This window comes from Mesoplodon densirostris, chromosome X, assembly GCF_025265405.1.
Source record: "Mesoplodon densirostris isolate mMesDen1 chromosome X, mMesDen1 primary haplotype, whole genome shotgun sequence".
In the NCBI taxonomy this organism is placed as follows: Eukaryota; Metazoa; Chordata; class Mammalia; order Artiodactyla; family Ziphiidae; genus Mesoplodon; species Mesoplodon densirostris.
Window position 1 is genome coordinate 118,008,802 of NC_082681.1, and position 16,415 is coordinate 118,025,216.

A 16,415-nucleotide genomic window follows, 5' to 3' on the forward strand; every position below is an offset into this window, starting at 1 on the left:
ATTTTGTGGGAATTAAACGAAGCACTTTATAGATCTCAGTGAGCAAAGTCTTCAAACTTCATATCACATGCTACAAAGTGGGGCTGATATTCCTCCACCTCAACAGAAGGCTTCCCTTTTCACGGCTGGGCAGAGGGTTCTGTAAATGGCACTGTTCAGTCACGAGTGCCTCCTTTGTGCTTCAGGGAGGGCTAAGAAGTGCTTCCCCAGCCTTGCCCTTAGGACAACCCAGGTACATTCCTTGTGCATGCCAGAGGAAGCACAGCTAACAGGTACAAATAGAGTCGTTTATTCTCTAGCTTCCTCCATCCATGTCTACGATATCTAGCTGATGGTTGGGAGTCTAGAGAACCGGGCCTCAATTTGTATATGTGTGTCCAAGACACATCTGACCTTAAGTGTAACCATATGTCCATGGCCGTGATTTCCTATGTGTTCACTACAAATATTACCGAGATGAATGAGACCCATTCTCCCCCGCTCTTGAATGGGGATCACCTGGGAGCACCCCTTCAAGGATGGCATGTTGCTGCCACAAGCACAGACCTGTAAAGCTTGGAAATAGGCTGCTCTGCTGCTTCTTCTTTAACAGGGCCCACATCCACACGTCACCTTTGCTGGCTGCCCCCTCGGTGTGTGTCTATGCGTGGGGAGTGGTTACTGTAATTTTGAGGCTATATATTCCTTTGTTGCAACAGTAAGAATGTGGTAGCGGCCTGGTATTCTTTCTGCCAATAAGAGCATGATGCAGAGGGGTCCTTTCCCCAGTCTTGCCCTGGAGAGTGTGTTTAACTGGTGCTAGAGCATAGATTGGACAATGAAAACATGTTTGCAGATTAAACCAGTGAATGAATGAGGAATAAAGGAAGAGTAGTAGGCACTTGGCTGGGCATGAAGAGACCAATACCTAGAAGCAGTTTTGGCTCCTTGGAGAAAAGATGGTTGAGAAATTCTTGATTGCCCATTAGCCAAAATGAGGACACCAGGATCGCACTCCCAATGAGGTCTTTATTAATTGAGGACAGTTGTTCTTCACCCTTTTGGGGTCACAGACCTCTTTTGAAACCTGGTGACAACTATGAACTCTCTTTAGGAAAATGCACATATGGAACATATATACACATTTTTGCGTATAACTCAATTTTAAGGAGTTCAGAGTCCCGCCCTCCCACCAACTCATTCATGGCCCCCAGCTTAAGACCCCGTAATTTAGACACATAGAATTTGGCAGTAAAGTGGCAGAATGGAGAAAGGACTGAGGCTAGGAGCTAGGAGACTTCACTCATGGTCCTGTACCTGCTTCTACCTGGCTCTGTGCATGTAATTTCACTTCTCCAGGTTTCCATTTTCCTAAGTGAAAAACAGGAGGGTAAGCTTAATTCTATCCAATGGTTCATCTGGTGTCAATATTCTGGAGGGGGAAGAGGCTGGCGTGTCCCACAGGAACAGCATTCCTTCCACCAAGGGCCCTCTGTGGGTCGCCTCCTTGGTACACGTTGCTTTCTTTGTACTTTGAAAAGAAGCCTTCTTTCCCCGGGGTTGGCTCCTCCAAACCTTTGCCGTGCTCATTTTAATCTAACCTGAAAATTGACACCCAGGCCATAGCTGTCTGCTCACCTCACCTCCTCTTCCTTGCATGGTGCCCTCATAGGTATCGGAGGACTTCAAACACATCACCTGGGCAGGAGGGGGGCAGGTGAGAGGCGGGCTGGGGAGGACAGCCTGACACTGCCTATTGAGGTGAATGGATTTTAGCTCATTCACTTTCCTCTTTGCTTTCTCCTGGACTGGCATGAGACAGAAATAAACAGTTGTAACCACCACGGGGAGGTACTCTGCAATGTGTTGGCTGAAGCCATTCTCAGTTCTTTGCCAGAGAATCTGGTAGTACTAATTTAATATTTTCCTTCGTGTTGCAGATTTGCCATGCTTTAAAAAAATAGGAACTTTGTCTTTAAATACCTGGTGCTTTTTATGTAGCACAGACTTAAAAGCAAATTACCCCAAAGCAATGTTCAAATGTCTTCAGACAAGCTGGGCATAGTAATGAAATAAGCGCCCTCCCCTCCCCTCCCCACTCCATTCCCAACTGCCCGTATCCCTTTCTTTCAAGGATTACAATCCAACTGCACCATCTAGAGCTTGTGCCACCTTCACACTCACTCCACTAAGTGATGATCCAGCCAAATTTTGAATGTCTTAAAATGACCAGGACAACTCTGCATTTTTACATAGCCCTAATCCTGGGCTCTGATCTGCACAAATCTGTTTCTCTGTAGCTTTACATCCTGAGCTCTAGTGCTACTGTGTGGGATGGACAAATTACAAATAATAATGTCTTTAGTTCCTTCTCTATGCCAGGCCTTGCCACGAGTGCTCTCTGAACATCTTCTCATGTTAATCCTTACAGTAAACCCACAATATCACTCAAATGTAGGCTCTCGAGGGCAGATTTTTTTTTATGTGATTTGTTCACGGCTGTCCCCAGTCTCTAGAACAGTACCTGGGTGATATTAGGCGCTCAGTAAGTATTTGCTGAATTGAAAGATAGTTACTGTTATTATCGCCATTTTACAGATGAGAAAACAGAGATTCACAGAGATCAAACACTACTATAAGCTGCAGGGCTACTTTAATAGGATCCGAAGGAATAAAAGCCATTATGAGGAGGATATCATTTGTGTCCAAGAGGCTCTGACTCATGCCACACCCCCAGGGCGGCTGCCCAGCCCACTTGTTCTTGAGATAGACACAGCCAGGCTCCATTGCTGGGGCTGGAGGAAAGTGATGTCATGGTCCCAGAATGCCACTTAGAACAATTGGGTGGTGGTTAGTTAAAATAAAAGGGTTATCAAGGGCCTTATTCAGAGCAGCATATTGCACAAATAACTGTAGCCATGGAGGATGGCATCTGATTATCTCACTTCTGCCTGAAAATTGAGGGGTAGAAATGGTAGAAATGGTAGGAGCAAAACAAGAAAACACAAACAAATGTCACAAACCAAAGCAAAGCAAAACCCCAAAACCTAAAACCCCCCAAACCCAAAACAAAACTTATGAGCTGGAACAATGGTGAAGAAGTTTCATCAGCGATTATCTTATTTTTTCTGTGCAACAAATATGCTCCTTTTAGCCCGAGGAGCCCTCATGCTATTCATTGGGCTATTGCTGTAGGACTTAACAATAATGCCCTATTTCAAGTGTCATTTTCTTTCTTGCAAACCCCAAGCTTCTTGTGAATTTACATCTTCTGCTGAGTTTAACTCAATGAGAGAATATCACCCTTACCCTGACTTTTCTTTTTTTCTTTATGAATGGCCAAGAAAGCCCAAGTATCACAGTTTTTTTTTTCCTTTAGTTGAGCAAGGGAAATATTTTTGATGAATGGAATATTTTCTTTGGTAAACAAACAATACATACCAACTCAAAACCAACCAAATAAGTTTCTTTGGTAAAGTGGACATTAATGTCTTGGTTGGAATTAATTGAAAAATAAAACTTTTGCAAGTGTTTGCTAGGATCGTTCCTTCCCTCTTTATAGCAATTGAAAAAGTAAAACTTCATGAAGTAAAGACTTAAATTTTGGGGGGATGTGATTCTGAGCTATTTTTAAAATGTCTTCTCCATGGTGGGGCTAAACCAATGCTATCAGAGCAATTATTAATAATGAATATTAACAAATAAATAATAATGATCTAACAATAAATAATAAGTAGTCAATCTTGGCATGCAGACTCCCCCCAAAATAATTCATTCATTCCACAGTCAGAATTCCATAAGCTTTGATTTCAGGTGCTGAAAAGAGAAGTTGACAAGTTTGAAAATGCCCTTCATTTAAAAATACAATATCCCAAGGTGTACAGAGACCCAATCAAGAGGGAAAACTACTATCTGTCATAAAATAAAGTTCCACAGTAAGTCATTCTGGTTGACCAAATTGAATGGTTAAATTCTCAACAAAATCTGCTTAATTGGTGTGTGTTGTATCAGTTTTGTGGAGTCACTGTAACCCAAGGTGCTCCACGTGGCCGGCACTAAATCAATGGCTGATTTAGAACACGCTCTTCAGAAAATGATTTAGCAACATATGATTTAAGAATAAAACCAATCCCCTCTTCAGCTGTGTTTCATCAATGATAGCCTAGTTGCAGGCCCCTTGGAGAGAGAATTGATCGCAGATCTATTATGCGAACTTGCCCTTTTTCGAGGATTGCATTTGTCCTTAGATTAAAGCTCATTATCTTCTAGTTGAGTGCATAACACATTGGTATGATCGCTTAGTGTGTTTGCAGGAGAGATTGAACAAGTGTGTAATGCACTAGCTATGATCCCCTGCACATATATTTAGAACTGTGTGAACAACAGTACATGAAATAGAAAGCACAGGTTTGCACTTGGTGTAGTTACATCTGAATCATTTGGGCATTTTTGCTGTCTGGAAAGACAATGGTAAACCTAAATCCCAAACATTACCCAGACATTAAAAAAAAGTCTGCCTTGTGGCCAGTAAGTCCTATGTTTCTTCCTTGGAAATGTACTTTGAAGGGAGTAGTAGCCCTCTTATGAGAAGATCTAAAATTGGCCTGCCCTGTCTTAGGCATGCTAAAATGATGGAAACCCTCCAGTGGTGTGACCCTGGGTGAGTCACTTTATTCTCCTAGGTCTCAGTTTCCTCCTCTGCAGGGGATGGGGAAGTTGCACAGTACATCCGCTAAGGTCCAGAAAGGTTAGGTGCTTTGGGGAAATGCTTACCACTACAGATGTCTAAATAAGCTACGTCTCTAAAAGGGAAAAATACTGTAGACATTTACCTCAAGTGTGACCAGGTTTTAGCTTCATTTTTATAGACTTAAAGAAATGCAGGGGTCGGGGGCCACATACACAGCCTCTTCAGATCAAACCATTTCTGTTTAGATACTGTAGATACTGCAAGTCAACAGTATAAACATCTAGGCTCGATAATGTACAGAAGGGCCGTGCAAGGAAGTAGAGGGGTACCAATGAAGGTGGGGGCGTGGGGACCAGGAAGAGGAAAGTGCAGCCAGGTTAGCAGGAAAGCTTGGCTATCATCGTTGATAGATTTATGGTGGTGATTACATCTTCCAGTCATTTCCATTTATCTCACTTTCAGCCCTTTATGTCTGCCTGAAGTTCTCAGTTTCAGGACTTACAAAGTTTCAGGACTTTTCTCCTCTGTATCTCTGAGCAAGCATGTCTCCTGAGCGAAGGCAGACTGGCGCTACAAGTGGGAAGCTGTGGCAGATAACCATGTCAGTGTTCATTTCTCCTTCCTCAGCTATGTGTGGGCAGATGTTATTTCTGGGCATCCATGCAAAAAAAAAAAAATGCATGTAGGGCCAAACCGCAAACAGCTGTACCAGCTGGCCGTTTTTTTTTTTTTGTCAAAATGGAAATACTATCTCTGTGTTCAAGTAGACACCTGCTTTTCCTTCATCATGCCAGGTATTTGGGTTTGGCTCTGTGGTTTTGGGTACTCAGAGCCTCCTGCCAAGAGCTGTAACTAATAAAGCAGATCCACTTGGTGACAAGCAACAAGATACACCAAAATAGAATCGCCTTAACTCTGCATTGCTGGAGCTGTCATTGGTTTAAAGGTATATTAACCAAACCATACCAGTGTTAAAAGTATATTGATGGTGGGTGGGTGGGGTGTATGATAAATTCATTCTGGACAACAAAACTGCCTCACCTGGGTGAGTTTAGAGGTGACTCAGTTTCAGTCCATGGGTGATGGCCACTCTGCCATGTGTCTGTTTCTGAGGTTCTGGCTTGCTTTTGGTGGCCAGAACTTTCACAAACATCTCCTTGGGGTGTTGTGGGGATAGATGAGATGGCAAAGACCTCAGACCTTAAACCACAGACCCTGCTTGGAGCTACCACTCTGCAGAAGTTCTGGAAGCTTTATTGTTTGAGCAATGCTCAAAGCTATTTCTGCCTTGGCAGCTGACCTTTCAATCAGAAGGTTTTTATCACAATACCAGCAACATCTGCAGTGTGAATAAAAGAGGATTCTGCTTGCTAATAAGCTTTTGCTTATTTGATCTTAGTTTAAGAGACTGTGAGTCTCCTAGGGGTGTGTGTGTGTGTGTAAATTTTCTCTGGTGACAGCCTTTTGTTTTAAAGATTGAAAATATGCAATGCCCATTTCCCCACCTTGTCCTTTACTTTTTTTGGCAATGCCTATTTCTTATTCTGAAAAAGCAAAGAACAACTTTCAATTTGTTTCCATTAGCATCATCCCTTTGCTCTTGATAAGACCTAGGGTGAGAATATAACAAGCAGACGCTATCACACTGTTGTAATTTGGTCAACCACTCTGGTACTATCGATATCCACCATTTCTACACACTCAATTTCCTCCCGATTTTCAGGATTTTTCTTCTCTTTCCTTTTTTTCTTAGAGGGCGGCAGGAAAGTCAGTATCACAGGTAAAATGGCAAAGCAGTGAAAGAAGGTGACAAATGCTATTAAAAACAAGCACCTGAACAGTGTACAGGTCAGATTTGAAGGCACAGCTGCAAGAGGAATCAGACCAACAAGATAGCAGAGGTAACTCTGTACAATAGCTACCCCGTGCACTTCCAGGGCATTTTTTACCCACTTCGTTCTTGTGAAATCCTTGCCCAGAACAAAGGTGGATAATAGTGGAGCACAGTTGTCAATTGTGTAGTTAATTCCATAAATTAAGCATAGCACAGAGATGCAGTCCAGTTCTACTTTCCATAATGTCATGAAACCTATAACTCCAAACTCCACGGACACAACCGTTAGAGTGAGCCAGACATTAATCAGAGAATCTACCACCAGGAATGCCGAGAAGAAGAGCAGGAACAAAGCACTGATGCAGGAGTTGTGCAGGGGGGCTCCCAGAGAGGAGGCATATCGATCCATGTACACGAAGGATGGATTGAAGACGATGAACTTCACCTTGGAGGTGACAGAAAGCCTCCTCAGGGTCTCCAGGAGATCATAGAGTTCTTCTCTGTTCGTTTCCATGGTCTTGGCCACCAAAAACATTCTGGAGGCCACTACATCAACCTCATCATTGTACTTTTTAGAGAAGATGATGTCCTCTTGAAAATGTGAAAACTGGGGGGCTTTCAGGAAGGAATTTCTCAACATGTCTGTGAAATTTTTCTTAGGCAAGCCAGTGGTCACATTGAGTTTCCGAAGGTAATTTAAATAGCTCTCAAACCAGGATATTCGCACAAACCCCTTAGTGTATTCTAGCACGTCTTCTTGGACACTAGTGTTCCAGTATTCTATAGACTCATATATGTAAAACCCAATCACCGGACTGTAGTTGCTAAAGTACTTTTGCTGGGCAGTAGTGTACTCAATGGTTTGTGTCGCCGTTGCTACGATGTTCCTAAGGTCTGACCCTTCACTGACCTGCAGATAGCCCATTAAGGCAAAGGAAATATAAATAAGGTAAAAGAGAACTACAAAAGGCTTGACATAGGTGTTGGTTATCCAGTCACAGTAATAGCGTTTGAGGAAACATACCAATAGGTGACTCTCGTAAGTGTTCGCTTCCTCGCCGTCAGCTGTTTCCTCACTGAACCTGGCTGTCAGGAGAAACCTGTACCATGCGGGCTTCTCCTGCAATGCCTCGGGCTTTGGGACTTTCCTACAGAAGATACTATGCTGGTAATTGTTTTCTATGTAGCCAGTGAATACCAGGCTGGAACCATAAAACGAGAGTACATAGAGGTAGTTGAACAAGATTGCGATACAGGAGTTGCAGCAGAAAATCCTGGCTGCCTCAATGTTCGTGAAAGGGCTGGCCCCTATGCCAAAGGTGACCAGGTACATGGCAGTGGTGAGAGAAAAGGAGAGCATGGAGTCTGCATAGACTGCTGCAGTTCTCTCTTTAACGTGTTGGTCTTCTCTAGTTTTCCTCCAGGAGGATAACATTTCAAAAGTCCCATATAATCCATGACCTGAGGGGGCAGAAAAAGACCAGATCAAAAACTGAAAAGGCGAATCTCTCTAAAGCGGGGAAACACCTTGGTCCTGGGGAACTACTGGGTCAAAGGAAATATAACCCGTCCTAGGGGTGACAGGTGACAGTAAGTGTCACTGATTTCTCCTGTGGAGAGAGAAACTCGTGCTTTAGTGCATCATAAACGTTCGGGGGTAGAGGGAAGATAGGGGAGCTAAGATCTTCATGCTTCCTTCTGGCTCAGGAAAGCTGGGTGGACTTTTGACTATAAAAATCTGAGTAGACGTGTGCCTATGTCTTTTGGGGATTATGCACATTGATAGTTTAGGGTTGTTGGTGCAGTTTGCAGAGTATTTGTTTGCCTTGGCTGGTGGAACACTCCAGAGAGGATGCCTGGCCCCTCATCATTTTGCTTGTCATCCCCACAAGTCTGGCTGGAGGTCAGCACAGACGAAGGTGGTGGGCAGAGGGTTCTGAGTTAACGGCTCATCACCTCATTTAAGTTTGGCCAAGTAGAAGGCTTCAGGGAGAAAGAAGCACTGGCTTTAATCTGAGCCTTCACAGGAACCTAAATCACAGCCTCTTTTTTCTTCTTGCCCAAATATCAATGCAGGAAGCAATAAATCTGCGAAACAGAGGGAAGCAAAATAAGTAGGGACAAGTTTCAGTGAACAGGAAGGATGGAAGAAGGGACAAGATTCCTGTGAACTCAGTGGATAAAAATGAAAATTCAGGTTGAAAGTTTGTGGCGTGTCTCTTGTCTTCAGGGATGTTTGTCCCGTTTTCGTTGTTTATGGATGGCGTCTCAGGCAGGCGGTGACTCTGCGCTCTTTGGCAATGGCCTCTGCGGGACCGGGCCAGATCAGTAACCTCTCTCCTGAACTACTTACTGCCTTTGGCTCCTTGGTTAGTATTCCAGTAACCTTGGAACAGCAGAGGTACAGTAAGTGCCCGTTTTGACTTTATTCTACTGCCTAAAACCAGATCTAGTTGAACTTCTCCCATCTTTCCTAGTTGGAGCCAGACATTTCCTGGACGGGCCTCCCCAGGTTTCCAGGCCGCTGCAACGTTGAAAAGACCCACAAAGTGACCTGTTGTGGCTTTCTGTCGCCCCTGTCTTGGCACTGAGATCAGCAGATCTCCCTTTCTGCTTCTACCCCTGGGCACAGTCAATCCCATTACTGAGGATAATAAAATCTTTACCCTGTGGTACAATAGTCTGGTTTTTAAAAATGAATTTAAAGTCTCCAGCCAATCGTCATACTGAGTAAAGTGAGTCACTGTTATCTTGTGTTCAGTCATTGAGCGCTTCTCTTCCCTCGTGCCCAGGCTGGTATTTATATATTTATTGTGAAGTCTTGGCCTCAAACCCGAATGCCCACTTCATAGTCACGACATAGGCCTGTTTCCTCAGAGAGATTTGGCATTTATCTTAATTTACTAGGCACTGCTTTACAGCCACTTTTAGAGGTCAGGTCAAGACTGTCAATTTGATAACTAGCACCGTGGCCCCTATTAAACTGGAGGCACCTAAACTCCCCAGACATGAAGTAAAAAGTGCACTCGTTGACTGGCATACTGTTGTTAGTTACGTTTTAGATAGTTAATGTCTAGTCTTACCAGGGAAAACTATTTATTAAGTTTGTTGCCACTGTGTTCTCAGGAAGGACCAGCTGATCTTTGATTAAAATAACTGATCCCTTGAAATGAGGGTAAAAATACCTCCGAGGCACCTGCATCCTGGGGAAACAATACTGACCATTTCACCTGGGGCCGTGTAGAATAAGTTCTGGTGGGCAAAACACACTTCAGAGTTTCACGGAAAATGGCAAATGGAATTTTATGTGTTTTCTTGCTAGAAACAAACAAACAAAAGTTTTAAAACAGGGCTTTGGTACTGAGTCATTAAATAGGGTAAGAAAATAAAGATGCATAGAGCAGGATTAGAATTACTCATATAGTAGGATTTGAATTAAATCTGTTCTGCAGTCCTTTTTTACAATTGGTGTGATGTTTTATAATGATATTATCTGACCCTGACTCTTGTTGGAAAATACAGTAAGAATCCTTTTCTTACCTTGCCGTTGGATGATCTTAGAAGCTAATTGAGGAAAGGAATTTGAGTTAACAGAGCTACTAGGTGAAAAGAATAAGGCATTTGAGGGTCCAGAATGAAAATAATCAAACTCAAGGAAAGGTGGAAGTAAGCTGTTCGCCTGTCTCTTGAGATCTGTTGCTGCATTTTAAATGCCTTATCCTTCTATAGTTTGATCATTTTTATTGAGTCCTGACTCAAGAACATCACATGTTCTTGGTTCTGGGGGCAGTTCCAGAGGATTCCGATTTTATTCATAGGGGCTTATGCTTCTCCTTCATTCCTCTCGCTGCAGGGGTGTGCATACAGATACAGAGGCCAGAAGAGGAAGCCCTGAGAAAGAATCTGTTTTACCTGATCACTCAGCGTTTGTTGCTAGTCACTGTTGGCCTGGCCTGCAAAGGCCCCCACCGTTATTCCTGATAGGCTAGATTCTTGATTCTCAAGCCACACCCCTCTAGCAGATGCCTACACCCTAAACTCCAAATTGCAGTTGTGCACTGTCTTCAGAGAGCTCTTTGGATTTCAGGGACAACTGCTAACACCATAACTGGGCCTCCTGACTGAAGCTCAGTCAGTCAAGGGAGGGATGAGTGCCAACATAGCTGCAGGCACCTCCCAGGGATGAATAGCCTGGACTGCCTAGCTGGCACCAGACCTGATTCACAGCTGGGTATTTATGTTGAAGAGTTTGGTCTATTACCCTAATGGAAAGCTGAACTGTGGAGCCCCTGTTTTCTGTCCTGGAGTCAAGGGGGGGACATGTTCCAAGAGCCGTAGGACATGAGGAATGTCTGCTCTGCCCATCGTCACAACTGAAGTGCCTGTGGTTTGGCCTTCAAGGGTATTCTTTTAAATGCAGCCCCCCTCTGGAATAGTGTGTCTACTGAAGCAGCTTCCCTTTGGTCTGGGGAATGGGACAGAGAATGGAGATGGGGAGGGAGTGCAGAGGAAATCATAGGTAAGGAGGATCTCACAGAGACTAACTCCTTCCCAGTTTTTCCTCCAGCCAGCCCAGGTCTTTGTTTTTACATCCATTTCAGAAACTGGGCCAGTGAAAACCAAGGAAAGGCAGGGAAGAAAGATTTTGGTACATTCTGTTCCTCTTCGCTTTCCTCTCTCAGCAGCTGCCTCCTTTCTCTAGTGTCAACAAATAGATTTAGCCCTTGGTGACCAGAGGCCCTGCACGTAATGGGAGCCTGGGCTCATCATCCAAGGGGCAGGTCCAAGACCTGGGGCAGCCTGAGACCTGGAAGTCAAAGACTGCTGCGTGGTAGTGAGCCTGCCAGGAACTGACCAGCATCCTAGCGCGCTCCCTCTCGTACAGTCACAGTGGTTAAGGCTGATGAATTGCCAGAGGGAACTGCTAAACAATACATACTGATTCTATCAAATTCTGAAGATAAAGAAGCTTTTAAAGTATTCCCTTAGTCTTTGAAAAGCACATTCAAGATGTTTGTTTCTGTTTCAGTTCATCGCATGTCTGTATAGTTATATGCATATGAACACATGCCTATCAGTGTGTCAAGACACACACACAGGTCCAAGTTCTGATTATTCATGAGTGAATGCTCTGTGGCAGCGCAGGCTTTTAGCCAGGCCCTGGGATAAGGACAGTAGAGCTCTTCACCGGTGTTCAGATACAGTTTATACCAGGAGTGCAATTTAAATTTTATTAGCAGTAGTCTTTGGGATTTTCATCTAGTAAAGTCAGATACCGAAGGATTTAGGCTAATCATTTTTCTTCTTTTCCAAAGAATTTTCTATCTTTATGTGCAGTTAATTTGCAGGCTTTGGAGGCAATGAAGAGACAAGGCAGCACAGATGATAAATAACACTAATGGTGGAAAATCCTCCAGTCACTTAGGGTGAGTCTCAGGAATACTCAACAGATTAAATCTTACTCTCACCCAGACTCTTTTCTGGGACCTGACCAAAGCCTTTGGGATTGTTTACAATCCACCGACGCAGGAATTGACAAGTGAATAGTTGAGAGTTAGCCTAACTTTACCCAGTAGATACACTTACGGAAAGTTGTTCGTAAAGTCAATTATATATATATATATATATATATTTTTTTTTGGTGGCCTCTCCCGTGGCGGAGCACAGGCTCCAGACGCACAGGCTCAGCGGCCATGGCTCACGGGCCCAGCCGCTCCGCGGCATGTGGGATCTTCCCGGACCAGGGCACGAACCCGTGTCCCCTGCATCGGCAGACGGACTCTCAACCACTGCGCCACCAGGGAAGCCCAAGTCAATTATATTTTAAATGTATTTAATGGTTTTGCTATCAGAGGCAGTCTGGGTGATTTGTTTTTTTTTGCCAATGAATATCACAGGCAAATCGATCTACTTTGTACATTTGGACTTTGTAAGGCAGATTTTTCTTCAGGCCCAGATTCTCCTGCCTTCCCCAGCACACAGAACCACAGCACAGAGGCTGATGCCTTTGGACGCTCCTCACATTTTAATCCTTTAATCCTAGCAGGATTTCCTCATCCTGAGTCCCTAAAAGTAAGGAATAACTAAGAAGATGGAGGAGGTAAAATGAGATGGCTTTCAGTTTCAATGGGAAAACATTTAATATCAGGAGACACTGAAGCCGTTTATAGCATGCCTGGGCAGTGCCAGATTTCATATATGGAAATAAAATCACTACATTCTTCTAGAAAATCCATGGAGTGTAATGAATGCATGAGCAAAATCTGCTTAAAACATATTTTATTCTTAGACAAGTTTCACTAAGTAGCTCATGTTTATAGAAAGCTCTTCCTTCCATGACATCCACATAAATTCATGATTTTTGTTTTTCTGAGAAGAAATTTAAAGTGTATATATGTCTGGCTTGAGTAACATCTGTTTTAAGGGAGAGGTTCATTAATTGGGTTACATTTACACTTTGCCTGTTACAAACATTTACTTTCTACACTGAATTGTTTGGTTTATCACAGCCTGTTTTGTCTCACAGTTAAGAGTGAGAGTAAAGGTGTACTCTAACTTAAGACAGAGTTCACATCAGGGCGAATACACACATCTTACTCTTTCTACCAGAGGCTTGTCACATTTTGGTAATTCTAATCACAGCATTGGGTTTTAATCTGAGAAATGATTTTCCTTCATTCGAGAGCTGCAGATAAGAGTCCAAGAAATGAGTTGGCTAATAGCTCTTCCTTGTTTAAAGATAAAGTATTTACATACTGTGTGTGTGTGTGTATACGCACGCGCACACACTATATAAAATCAGTGTGTACAACTGTGGCCCATAATATATGCTATGGTCATTGTGTAATATCTCTTCATATAGAAGACATATGTAATATATAAATATATGTATATGTGGCATATCTTATTCAAACACATTTTATATATTTACATATAAAATGTGTGAATATATACTATGTAATATAGAGAGAAATATATAGTATTTCTATTCAGACATTTAAACAACATATGTAATGTTATAAACACATAAAATATATATAAACATGAACTTACTGCGTAATATATCATATTACATATGATATATAATATAGGTAATGTGATATATAATATGTATTATACACTCATATTACACAGGGACACACACACATGTACCCACATACACACACACATGCATACACATACACACAAGATGACTAGTAAGTTGATATGAAATTTATTTTACTGGTGAGGAAGAGAAATGTTAGTGCTGCTACACCAGTCAGTGCAGAGAAGGGGCTAGAATCCCTCCCTTAGGTTCCATCTACATTTTGGTTCTTGGCTGGTGAAGTAGCCTAGGTGAAATGCAGTGTTTCCTTGACAATGACTATGAATCTGCTTGCGTTGTGAGCTACTGTAGACCCATGTGGTCAACACTGCTGGGCCCCAGCAGTGACTTTCTGAGGTGCTAATCCAAATGCAACAACAAACTAGGTGTCTCTCCTCATGGTCTGTTTTTTTTTTTTTTTTTTTTATAACCAGCTTAGTGTCCTGATGTTGCTTCCAGCTGCCGGACCTTCATGGAATTGGCCACTCTCCTATTCCCTAGACTAGTTGGCTAGACCACCCAGAGGATACCCAAGAGACCTGGGTCAGAGATGAAGCACCCTTGCATTCCTCTGCCTAACTGAGCTCTGCCCTCCTGGACTGTGCCCCTAGTCCCGTGCTTTTCTTCCTTTATGGTTAAGGATAGAACAATAAAACGTCTTTGATCCATCCCCTCAAACCTATTTTTCCCCACCCACCCCTTATGTAAGGAGTGGTGGAGCATAAGAATAAAAAGCTGAGAACTAGCCACAAAACTTGATTACACAGTATCCTTGTAAATTAGTCCCACAATGAGCACAGGTCATTAGAAAAAAAGCTATTCAGGAAAAAAAACTTTGAAAAATTACTCTCTTATTCCAAATCAGAGGTAAACAACAGTGGGAACAACAAAACCCCTATAAATCAATTATTTTTCTAGAAACTACTGAACCTTTTAGTGATTTATATCTAAGCAGAGTATTTCCACAGCATTCAAGCATACTTCTACTCCATCATGTAGATTGTCCTATTGTTGCAAATAATGGACTTCTACGATAATGTAGTAGGTTGAGCCATAAGAAATGACCACTTTTGTCGTTTGAAAATGGTCAGATAATTGGTACCAATTTTGTAGGTGAAAAATGGTTGAATATTGACAATTTTGTATTTTATTATTATCTGGCTGATTTTTCCCTCTCACATTTTCTCATGACTTTAGAAATATACCAGAATACTCATCAGGAAAGCAAACCTTGGCAGGTTTGCTTAAGTTTAGAGCCAAGATAATTAAGAGTTTCAATTTCTCCGTTAGAACGAAATTTCTTGCACAGGAACTTTTACCTCTTCATAAGCCTGAGCTCCATATACTGCGTCAGATTCTAGGTGGCAGCAAATAAGAACAAATTCTCGGAGAACTGAACCTGATCTTCTGGTTTCTGCTAAATACAGATCATCTTAGAATATATACCTGAACGAAGCCAAATATCCTTGCTATTAGTCTCCTCCTAACACTTAATCACATCCTTTCTTCCTTTCCTGTCCTTGAATTTGAGTGGCCTGGCTGGATAATGTAGAAGGAAGAGGGAACCCTGGATCTGACATTAGACTGTCTCAAAATCCCAAACATGTGAAAGGGCTTGAAGAATATTTTTCTTGAAGAAAAGTTTTCGTCTCATCTGGTCTCTGAGTCTCTTGTATCTTAATAAGTGCAAATCAACCCTTATAAATTAGATTACCACATATAAAGTAATATCCAAAATAGCTTTCACCGCAACTTGAATTCTCCCCTTTTAGCTGTACAGAATGTACATGAAGCACCAAACCTGCCAGATGAAGAAGGAAGAAAACCTTCCCTCTGTTCCCTTCTATATTCTCCAGCATTCCATTCCTTCCCTGATTTGTGTCTGATCAGCAAAGCTGTGGAAATATTAAGCCTGTAAGGAGAGCTTGCATGTGCAAAAACTGTGCCAATTTCTTAAATCATACCCAACTGCAGGGCAACGTTGTAAATCCTCATCCTTTAAAGGAAATTCCATAACGGATTAACATGATGAGTGTGAGATGTTTACAAATGGCAGTTCAGGTACCTCAATACCTGGTGTTAACATAGTTTGGAAAGAAAGGATATTACGTTACGCATAAGGGGTATGGATGAAATAAACTCCTCTCCAAATTATAACAACTAAAAAATGTCAATGATCATTTATGATACTGTAGACCTTTAAGAATTTCAGCTCTAAATAAACTGATCTGACTCATATGGACAGGGGTTTTGGCAGAAGTGGGGTTGTCTAATATGCATGACACTGATTAAAAACATTCTAAATCCTGATGTATCTATGCTTACATCATTGCCAAAATGATTCATCTGTGTAGGATATATTCTTATTGCCAGAGATGTCACGTATCGTCTTGGCTAGAAACACACAGTCACATCCCATTATGGTGAACTCTCAGAGTTTATCCAAATTCTTTCCTATTCTGGAATTTTGTCAGGTTAATACTGCTTGACACACATGGTCTTAAAATTTTCCATTCTAAATCTACTGCCATTTTGGCATTTGGCTGGGTCTGGCCTTATGTGACTGGCATCATCACACTGAGACTGTTTAGTTTGTTGAATTTTAAATCTATAATTGTTTATCACTTTATAGACCTATTGTCGGCCAAGGAAATGTCTGGAAAGGAAAAAGAGACTTTTTCTAAGATACTTTTCCTTCTAAAGGAGGCCATATTTTTTTAAAAGTTTTATTTGATAGTATATTAATATCACAGAAAATCAAGAAGTTTTGCTTAAATCTGCTTAGTTTAGAAACTGGACAAGTTTATTGACTCATAGTGCAAAATGCT

The 16,415-nt window shown here is 42.1% G+C and overlaps 1 protein-coding gene across 1 annotated transcript in view; it reads right to left on the bottom strand.

The window, feature by feature from the left end:
* Positions 1-3,457: 3,457 nt before the first annotated feature.
* The window catches only part of PTCHD1 (patched domain containing 1), a 53,794-nt gene continuing 40,836 nt past the window's right edge, over positions 3,458-16,415 (bottom strand). The window contains exon 4 of the mRNA XM_060087756.1: positions 3,458-7,964. Within this exon, the coding sequence (XP_059943739.1) occupies positions 6,310-7,964 (1,655 nt within the window). The 3' untranslated portion in view covers positions 3,458-6,309. The remainder of the gene's footprint in view (positions 7,965-16,415) is intronic.